Here is an 11,111-nt window from a genome sequence, read left to right as displayed (position 1 = left end):
ATTACATATATTGACTTTGTGGGGGCCTTTTATAGATACTGCTGTTGCCTCCAACTCAGTTCTTAAACGTATTACTTCGGTATTAAATGAGTTATGGACATATATTACTACTCCCCCACTAGCATGGCTAGCAGTTATTCTGTTCTTATAGTACGGAGTATAGTTTCTTAAATTATGACAGTTATCTTCTTTGAAGTGGGTTTCTTGTAGGCATATTACAGATGGTTTAAACTTAGCTATAATTAATTTAAGTTCTTCTAAATGGGTGTAATACCCATTTAGGTTCCATTGCAGTATACAGTTGAATGTTGTATTAAATTTCAGCAGAGGCGTCGCTGCTGTATTCACTGTGATCAGTAGAGAAAGCGGATAATAATAGCTGTTTATTAATCTTAGTTTTTAATCTTGTACAGCGACTTTTCAGATACTTGGGAGTTAATGCTGGATGGATTTTAGTTAAAAAATTGAGTAGTCCTTCGATATCTTCTGTATACGTTTTTGCAATGCTGAGAGGATCTGCAGAGCCGTATGCATTTTCAAAGAAATCAATTAGTTCTTCCTGGGTTAAATATCCGTTGTCAGAATTATCTTGGAAAAAAGAACTAGTGCATTTAATAAGATCTTCTGCTAAAGTCTTATTATCTTCAGGAATAGTTTTTGCTTTCTTAGATTTACGCAGAGGTTCTTTAAATGGGTTCTGGTCTACTGATGTTGAAGGAGACGTTATTTCTGACACCGCTCGTTTAGACGATTGAGTGTCAGAGGGTGTAGGAGGTTGATTTTGGCTGTGATTATTCATTTCAACATTATCTGGCTGGATAGGTGTTTGAATGGGATTTGAATCAAATAGAGAAGTATTGGTTGTTTCTTTTGATTGTGGACTGGTGGATTGTTGCGAAGATTGTGAAGGATGGATAGTTGGCTGAGCATCTGTTATGATAGGGTGGCAATTTTGGATATAATTTGGTTGAGCAGTAGGTGATGAATTTTCGATAGATGTTTGAGTGTTTGTATTTTTTTTGCACTGAGAGGCTAGATGACCTTGTTCTTTGCAAATGTAACAAGACTGTTTTTCAAGTGAAAAATAAATTCGATAATTGATTTGTTCATAGTTAATTAATATAGACTCAGGAATATTTTCCAGATTTTTAGGAGAAATGTAAGTATAGCGTCGGAAACTCAAGATATGCTTAAATAAAGAGTTAGTTGTACCTATTCTTAGAAAATCCAATGGAGTTATTTGATGAATTGCAAAATTTTGTAGTTGAGTCTCTATAATACTGTGAGGTATTGATGGGGGGACATTAGAAATTATCAGTTTTTCGCTTGGTGTGACTAACTTCCTGGCTTGGATACGTTCCTGATTGATTACTATTGTTCCATTATCTGTTCTTAAAAATTCGGTGACTGTTTCTTCAGTAGTAAAATATACGCAAATACGATCATTTACAATCCTGGAAATGGCGAGAATTTTATTGGGATCGACTTTAGTTGCTATGGCATTTAAATAATCTTCAATTTTTGTATTTGGAAGTGAATTGAATAAAATGGCTTGGTTTTTGCTTGCGAATTTTTTGTTAGGTTGAGTCAGAGCGGTTGAATATAATTTTGATTGATTGGATGGATTAATGACATCTTGAGAATTTTGAAGTTCAGAAGATCTCTCCTCTGAAATTTCCTGCATATTGGGCCTATGTTGCCTGATTACGGCCCTTGTGCTTGGACAGGTTCATTAGTAATTAAGCTACTTAATTACCTCGTTACTGGTATTTATAACCGTTGTTTACTGTTTGTTGATTAAAAAATAGTAATAAAGATGATCTAACTTACAGTTTGATCCCAAAATCGGATTAAGCACTATATAATACACTATTATACCAACTTTGATAATTTTCTAACAAGTAAAACCACCTTAATTTTGATAAAAACTAAGAGCTAATCGGAAACACTGTTTACTAGTTAAGAAACCAGTTTCGAATCGATAATTATATTTGAAACTAAAATATCAGAACACATGGTCTGACATTGGAAGTTAGGTTAGATAAAAAAACAATTAGAAAAACTGTTAGACGGAGAAATATAATCACAATATAATGTTATCCTTACCCCAAGAGATGATTTGATGAAATAGAAATGATTTATTTTTCGAATTACATGCCTTTTTAAGGATTAATTTTTCCCTTCCAGTGTATGTCAGGGAGTAGGGGGTCAAGTCGATGAAGTGACACTGTCATTGAAAACGACATTTAAAATGACAACCAAGTACTATGAAGTAGCGGCATGTTCCGTATTGAAAATACAGATATTTGGAGAGTATGAATATACGAGGTATGTTCAGTTATGATGATTTAAATGAAAGAGATATATTAAATAGAAGATAATAAAAGAGGGTAATAAAAGAGAGCGCCAACCGATTTTTAAAGGGGAAAATGGGTAAACCAAATAGAAGAAGATAATGATTAATGAAATATTAAAGAAAATAAGGTAAAATAATTATTTAAAAACAAAATATCAAAGATGTGACGTTTGTAACGTTACACACTCCTCTCACCCATCAGAAAAATTTTGAACAAGTGAGAAATTTTTCTCAAAGAAAACAGGAATGTTACACACTCCCTCCACTCATCAGAAAAATTTCGAACACAAGTGAGAAATTTTTCTCAAGGAAAACAAGAAATCAAAGTTCTAACCAAAAATAAATATATGCAGTAGTAATCGTTCAGAACAAATCAAAAATAAATCATTAAGTAATCATTAAGTCAATGTATATAGTTAATTTAAATTATTAATCATAAAAAATTTTAAAGTACCAAAATAATTTTCAGATGTTACTCTGGGGAAAATAAAAATATTACCCAATGAATTGTAGTATTCATCACACTGTAAAATATTTATTCATTATAAATAAATGACATCAGAGAATATCTATTTCTTGAAAAAACAAATAAATGTACTTTAAAAAAGTATGAAATTAATTCAAAATTATAAAGACATGTAAGTAGTATAAAGTCTAAGAAATAATCAAATTTAACTAATAATCCAAGTCCAAGTAATAATGAAAGATAAATAATGTAAATGACTTTTAATCAAAAGTCAAATAATATTGGTATTTATAAAAATCATGCAAATAATAAGGTATCTATATAATATAGAAGGCATATTATGTATAACCAAATTTAAGTAATTGTATAATGGATATTATATCCTTAATAAAATAAATAGCTAGGGGAGATATGCCTGAGACGGCATACTTTTTTTTAAATGTTTTGTAATCGATAACCGATATAGTTAGACATGTAATAAAAATCAAAGTCAGTGCTAGAACCATTTACATAAATATAATATTATTTTTTAACAACCTACATATTACAGTTTTTTTCTGAAAAAATAAATTGTAAAGTATTACATGTGCCATTTTACCCACATACATGTGGGTAAGATGGCATACCCTTGAAATAAAGGCACTAATCTCGACATAAGTCACAAATAATTTTTTTGTAGTCTTGGGTACACCGACACATTCGGAATATGACCACTTGCCACAAATTTGGTATCTTAGTCAGGTTTCTCGAGAACGAGATAATGAAAAGAGGTCATTACAAAAAATGCAAGCAGCATCTTCCTTGTCACTTGCCTCAACATCGACGGAATCGATTTTGTCGGTTCGAATTCCTCTTAAAACGATTCATAACTGTAACGATAAACTTCAATCATATAATAAAATTAATGCAGTGTAAAAACGCATAAGGGTGAGATGGCATACCTATGCCATCTAAGCCACATGCTTACTATGCCATCTCAGGCAACATTGCAATCATACCGTTTTTTTAACCTAGTTTTTCTTAAGCGTATTTTTAAGATATAAATCGATACAGGCGTGATAGGCATAAGGTAAAAGAACATCACAAAATTTAAAAACTTAACTCAGGTGTAAAGACTCGCGAATTATAATGTGATACAAAAAAAGTGAATAAATATTTTGTCCTACTTAATTAACATTCCAAAGGCTACTGCTGTCAAAATAAAACTAACATGCATAAGTTCAACAATGTTGACAAATTTTAACTTAAGGAACTGAAAACTGTCACACTAGGCACCAAATTTGGAATAGTTTACGAAAAACGCGTGATATGCCATCTCAGCCAGTATGCCGTCTCAGGCATACTTCCCCTAATAGAGCTACTAAGAACTGAATCTCGAACAAAATAACAAGTACTCGGATAACAAGTACCTAAAGTAAGGTAATAATATAATAATCAATATGATAAGGTGAGTAAAAGCATATAAGTAGATAAAGATAACATAAGTATAATATGATAAAAAGAAATGCAAGTGCAACTATAGATAAACCATTAAAAAAAATAAGTACCAACTATATGGAAAGCCAAATAAGACAAAGTTTTACACCAAAGGGTTTGAAAAAACTGCATAAAACCAGTCCTACAAGACTTAACCAATAAGTTAATAAAGAGAGAGAGAGAGAGATAATGATACATAATGCAAATGCTACTTCCATCAAATGCATACCAGGGATCTACACTAAAGAACAAAATATATGTATAAAAATGCATAAATATGATTTGCAAAGATGGAAAATAACAAATGCTAGTAGCTAAACTACAATCATACTTCAAAGCGCCACAATTCTACACCAGATTTCTAAAAGTAGATATGCATAGAATTGTTTGAACTCCAAAAGAAAAAATTTATAAAAGACATCATCCTAAAAATAATATACAGCATTAAACTGTATATCAACAGTCATTAAGACCAAAAAAACGGAACTCAGACTCAATAGATCTGGCCCAACCCTATGGATAACTTATATGTACCCTAGGAAAAAAAACACTAGGTGTCTATGCAGCTATATATAAGCCATACACAACTTATAAGTGCCGGATCAGGCTTTTGTGCTAATCTGTATCAAAAATCAGTACAACACCCAAAATAAAATAATAAAACAATAATATATAGATAAATAGGGCATTGTTAAATAAAAAAGATGTTAAATATGATGTTTATCATAATTAATATAAGTGCACTAATGCAAAAAATTGAAAAATGTAAAATATCATGCTTTACGAACAAAAATTTTTTTGAGATTCAACACAAGAAGAAGAAGAAGAATGATTTAAATTAATATTCTGAATACGTAAAGAAGAAGAATAAGAATAAAATACCTCAATGAAAGAAAAGAACTTGAAAATTGTCCTAGTCTTTACTATACAAGTAAAGTAGTATATATCATCCGGACAGAAAGTTCGACGGAAACAACAAAATTTTTGGTAGTTGTACAAAATTGGTAATAAATATATGAAAACAACTAGGAAATATAAGAATAAGTAAAAAGTAATTGAAAATAAGTAATAAAACAAGATTTAAATGCACTTTAGAGTACACAGAAGTACCTATGAAAAGAACGTAGAAGAAATAGTATGTATAAAAAGTACAGAAAATATGACAATAAATGGAAAAATTCTCTTGGGTTTTGGAAAGTTACAACAAAATATGAAAGTAATTAAAGAAGAACTACCAAAAAAAACTGGTTAAATTGAAAAAACAGAAAAAAAAATGCCATGTGGACATTACTATCAAGGTCCTAAACATAAAAATTAGCCAAAAAAAGTAGGTAAAAAGTATCAAAATGTTAAAAATACCAATATTTGCAACTGTAAATATATTTTAAATCAATTATGCTGAAATATATAATTAAATTATTGAAACTGGTAATACTTTTTGACCCATAACATGTGAAAATATATAAAAATTAGTCAAAAAGGTAGTCAAAAAGTACCAAAATAGATAATATATATAGATTTACTGCAAAAATTGAATATAAAAATGAAATATAAGAAAATAGTATTTATTAATGCTTGTTGTCTGCTACCAAACCACACACTCACAGCTCGATTCTTCGGATAAGACAAGTGCGTTGGTGCGCCAGTGTAACGAAATAGCGCACATGAGAAACGTTGCGGCGCCAGTGTAACGAAATAACGATGGACTACCCCAGCTAATTGAAACAATATTCGAAAATATTACCTCAACTAACCAAGATAGCCATCGTTACACCCTTAGCTTAGCTCAGTCACTCAGGTGTGTGTTCGTCTTGTCCTAACCTCAGATATGAACTATGAAAATTGGAATGAAAGCAAACAAAACATAGTTTTTAACTAATCATGTTTATTGTTCATAAAGATATAATAAATAAAATGACTTAGTAAATTGCATTAACAAATGTATTTAAATTCTTGCCAAAAACTAACAATTCTGGATTATACTTATGGCTTTTGGTAGCTGATGGTATCTTCTTGATGTCGTATGGTACTGCTGCTGGTTCTGCAACGGGCTCTGGGGTTGTAGGTGTTGTATTCCACCAGGCCTACGGATGTTGGTCGTTGCAGTCTTGGTTATGTGGTTGCAGCCCTGATGACATGGTCCTCGTTGTTGTATCGCCGGCGATTTGAGGGTTGTTGAAACTCCCGGAGGGAGAAAAGTGGTTTCTTTCCAAAAAACTATAAAATAGAGACACATATCAATCATCAAGAAGAAAAACCAACGTGTGCCATCTGCCGTTCTAATCGTCAGAAAGAGTAGCAGATGACAAGAATAAATCAAATGAAATTTAGATGAGAATAGTTAAAATTCTGATTACTAAACGTGCATACATGTAAATTAAAAGATAATTATATTTGAAACTAAAATATCAGAACACATGGTCTGACATTGGAAGTTAGGTTAGATAAAAAACAATTAGAAAAACTGTTAGACGGAGAAATATAATCACAATATAATGTTATCCTTACCCCAAGAGATGATTTGATGAAATAGAAATGATTTATTTTTCGAATTACATGCCTTTTTAAGGATTAATTTTTCCCTTCCAGTGTATGTCAGGGAGTAGGGGGTCAAGTCGATGAAGTGACACTGTCATTGAAAACGACATTTAAAATGACAACCAAGTACTATGAAGTAGCGGCATGTTCCGTATTGAAAATACAGATATTTGGAGAGTATGAATATACGAGGTATGTTCAGTTATGATGATTTAAATGAAAGAGATATATTAAATAGAAGATAATAAAAGAGGGTAATAAAAGAGAGCGCCAACCGATTTTTAAAGGGGAAAATGGGTAAACCAAATAGAAGAAGATAATGATTAATGAAATATTAAAGAAAATAAGGTAAAATAATTATTTAAAAACAAAATATCAAAGATGTGACGTTTGTAACGTTACAAAACATATTGACAAGTAGTATCTGATGCATCCTAGATCAAGTATGATAACTGAACGTATTACAGGAATTATTGAGCTTGAAATCCCGTTTTTCCCATAAGAAATAATATATTTGATCATATTATTACTTATGAAGCCTATAACTTAAAAATTCGAATTTTCCAAGATATGAGGTATACACCGTTTGACGCGAATAGAGACCTCCTACAAACGCTCAGTTATTGGCGCAATTCGTAGGTTGAAATTGTGAGTAATTGTCGAAAAACCAAAATTTTCAAAGTTTAATTTTTCAGTTTTTCGGCTATGGTGAGCAATATATATGTCTCAGCTTGATAGCTTAGGCATTATTTAAAAGTTTAGCTCAACTTTTGGGTAGTCAAAAGTCAAAAATTACACTGGTTCTAAATCGACCCTCACACCCTCTTAAAATGCAGAAAAAAATCAGATCGGTGTAACTTTTCCACACACATACATACATACAAACATATTATCCACAAACATATATTTTAGAAACTGTTTGCTTAATTCGTAAACATCTACATGTCTTTCCACCAAGACCTAATCATGACTACTTGACGAGAAATTCTACCTTTGACGTCTATTTACCGACCCCGTCATCTGAGTTAGTAAAGAAATTTATATTTTATTCCGCAAAAAACTTTACAACCATCTCCCTGTGCAACTTAAATCTGCAGCATCTTTCCCCAAATTCCGTAAACTGACAAAAGCCTACCTATCCGAAAGACCATATTATGCAGTAGAACATTTTCTTAATCAGTAACTAAGAAGTTACAGTACCCTTTGCACAAGCAGTATTTTTATTATTATTTTTCATCTGTATTTGGGTGTCATATGCAGCAGTTTATCTTTTAAACTTAAGAGGAAACAGTAGCGATCAACAGGTAGCGAAAAAGCGTTCCAAGATTGCGGCTGTAATTTTGAATATTTTTTCAAAATATTTGGCACACGTATTCGTAATATAATAAAGAATGGCGGTACAGAGCCCAATTTGAAAAATATATTAATATGTGGAAATTACTCTGTAACTAACTACAATATTAAAAAAACGAGCCTGTACCGCCATTAAGAAGAACAAAAAAATACACTTTCTTCAAATAAACTTTTTTATCCGATGCCTAGATTTTGTGTCATTTTGGAACTACTAATGAAATAAAAAATTTTAGTAGTTCCAAAATGACATAAAATCTAGGCATCGGATAAAAAAGTTTATTTGAAGAAAGTGTATTTTTTTGTTCTTCTTAATGGCGGTACAGGCTCGTTTTTTAAATATTGTATTTAATTACAGAGTAATTTCCACATATTAATATATTTTTCAAATTGGGCTCTGTACCGCCATTCTTTATTATATTGCGAATACGTGTGCCAAATATCTCGAAAAAATATTCAAAATTACAGCCGCAATATTGGAACGCGTTTTTGCTACCTGTTGATCGCTACTGTATCACCTTAATTACTAGGTAGACTATGCAATTTGCAATTTATTTAAATTTTTTAATTTTGCAATTGATTAACTGTTTAACTTCATTATTATTATTATTTTTTAATTTATACTGACGATTTTTGTAATTTTAGTAAATTGAATTGTTATTGTTTTGTTTTCCTGACTTTTTGTAAGCTTTGTCGATAAAATTGTACAATTTTTTATGACAATAAGCATATTTCTATTCTATTCTATTCTATTTCCCCCTTTTTAAATAAAAACTGAGTCATACTTCTGAGCTCGGTAACTTTTGAATGCTATAACCATGACCGATTTTCAAAATTAGGCATCCGTTGGAAAGGTAATGATCAGTATTATCAGAAGCCGTAAAGGTCGGACTTAAATTTTTGAAATTTTTGGGAGTTTTGGGGACGAGAACGAAAAACAGACCCTAAACGGGAAGGGCCGTAAAATCCACACCCTTGGACCAAAATGGAGAGTTGACATATGGATGGGTGAGTCTTTTCCTCCTAAACTTTAAGATGGGATTTGGTCCAATTTTCAATTCAGTCAGATTTAGAAAATCGAAAATTTCGTATATATATATATATATATATATATATATATATATATATATATATATAGTGTCGCTTGTAGGGGTATTGTTGTTGGGGTTGTGCGCCACTGACGAGAACTGCCGTTTTCTGGTAATAGTATAGGTAATCAAAGTCCGCAGATAGTGTGCTACTTTACCTACCATAGCTCTTTTTGTATTATAAAAAGAACATTTACGAAGGAACGAATCTCTTTGTTATTTATAACCTAAAAAATGTTTCATATAGTGTTTTTAGTTCGATGCATAGTTTTTAAGGTATTCACAAAAAACCGTCCGAAAGGTGACCATTTTTCAATGAAAATGGCCAATTTTCAATTACGCATAACTCAAAAATTATTGAGTTCTCAAAAAAAAGTATATAAAAAAGTATATTACAGGAATTATTGAGCTTGAAAAACCGTTGTTCCCATAAGAAATAATATATTTGATCATATTATTATTTATGATGGCTATAACTTAAAAATTCGAATTTTCCAAGATATGAGGTATAAACTGTTAGACTTGACTAGAGACCTCCTACAAACGCTCAGTTATTGGCGCAATTCGTAGGTTGAAATTTTGAAAATTGAAGAAAAAATCTTCTGTGTAAAACTTATATTAATTTGAAAACACCATTAAAGGGCTACATTAAAATACAGAAAGTTTTCGCTCTAAAGAGAGCATCATCAGTGTTCTAAGCACGCTGTACATGCTAAGACACCAAAAATACATGGGTTAAAACCCTTAAAATGCCGACCAAAGATCTTACATTGTCATATTATTTATTAGATTCAGATTTAGAGTGAGTTGGCTTTCACCTTTCTCTTTGTGAAGACAGAGAAATCAACTCAACCACCCACATGCTTGTGGTATAGTCATATGGTGCCTTGAGGTATACCTTTTAAATTTCACCCATCGCCAGGATTTAATAAATAATTATGCTAATGTAAGAACTTTGGTCGGCATTTTAAGGGTTTTAACCCATGTATTTTTGGTGGTTTAGCATGTAGAGCTTGCTTAGAACACTGATGATGCTCTCTTGAGGGCGAAAACGTTCTGTATTTTAATATTCTTCTTCTTCTTCGCGCGATTAGGATTACTCGTGTTTGTTTGCCTCTTATTCTGTTTCAGTTTTTGTTGAATGTACATTGTCTTTCCACCTTTTCGGCGACCTTCCAACGGGTCTTCTGCTACACGGCTTGTTGTTTTTACAGATGTTCGCTAATCGATCTGGTTCCATTCGGTTTACATGTTTGTTCAAGTTTTTCTTTCTTGTTTTTATCCACCTGTGAATATTTTTAATTTTGCATCGTTCTCGTATACTTCTGTTGTTTTGTCTGTCTCTTAATGGTATGCCCGCTATTGATCTTAATACTTTCATTTCGATACTGTTGATTTGTTGTTTCGTCTTTCTTGTATCGGTCCTTGTCTCCGCTGCATATGTTAGGATAGGTCTTACTGTTGTCTTGTATACTTTTATTTTGCTTTCTTGGTCAGATATTTTTTTCTTCATATGGTTTCTCGGAGGCAACCACTTACTCTTGCCGCTTTTGTTGCTTGTGTTGTGGTCTCTGTTCTTATATTCCTGTCACTAGTGACCTTTACTCCTAGGTAATCTAATTTCATTACTTGTTCTAAAATTTTGCCGTCTATTTCCAACTTGTATCTTGTATTTTAATGTAGCCCTTTATTGGAATCGTCAAACTAATATACCTTTTACACAGAAGATCTTTTTCTTCAATTTTTGTAATTAATGGTATACAGCCAGCTACAGGAAAATTTTTCCTTATGAAATTTTGAGTAATTGTCGAAAAACCAAAATTTTCAAAGTTTAATT

General features: G+C 31.6%; 1 protein-coding gene across 1 annotated transcript; it reads right to left on the bottom strand.

Moving 5' to 3' along the window:
- Positions 1–313: 313 nt before the first annotated feature.
- LOC126881497 (uncharacterized) lies at positions 314–7,233 on the bottom strand. Its single transcript, XM_050645790.1, has 2 exons — positions 6,807–7,233; positions 314–6,515 (listed from the first exon to the last, which is right to left on the bottom strand). The coding sequence occupies exon 2, from the start codon at positions 1,682–1,684 to the stop codon at positions 314–316; it is 1,371 nt and encodes a 456-aa protein (XP_050501747.1). The 5' UTR covers positions 1,685–6,515; positions 6,807–7,233.
- Positions 7,234–11,111: the final 3,878 nt, after the last annotated feature.

This window comes from Diabrotica virgifera, chromosome 3, assembly GCF_917563875.1.
Source record: "Diabrotica virgifera virgifera chromosome 3, PGI_DIABVI_V3a".
NCBI lineage: Eukaryota > Metazoa > Arthropoda > Insecta > Coleoptera > Chrysomelidae > Diabrotica > Diabrotica virgifera.
This window is presented reverse-complemented; position numbering and strand designations above follow the sequence as displayed.

Coding starts and splice junctions, on each gene's coding strand:
- LOC126881497 (XM_050645790.1), bottom strand. CDS start 1,684: ATGCAGGAAATTTCAGAGGAGAGATCTTCTGAACTTCAAAATTCTCAA.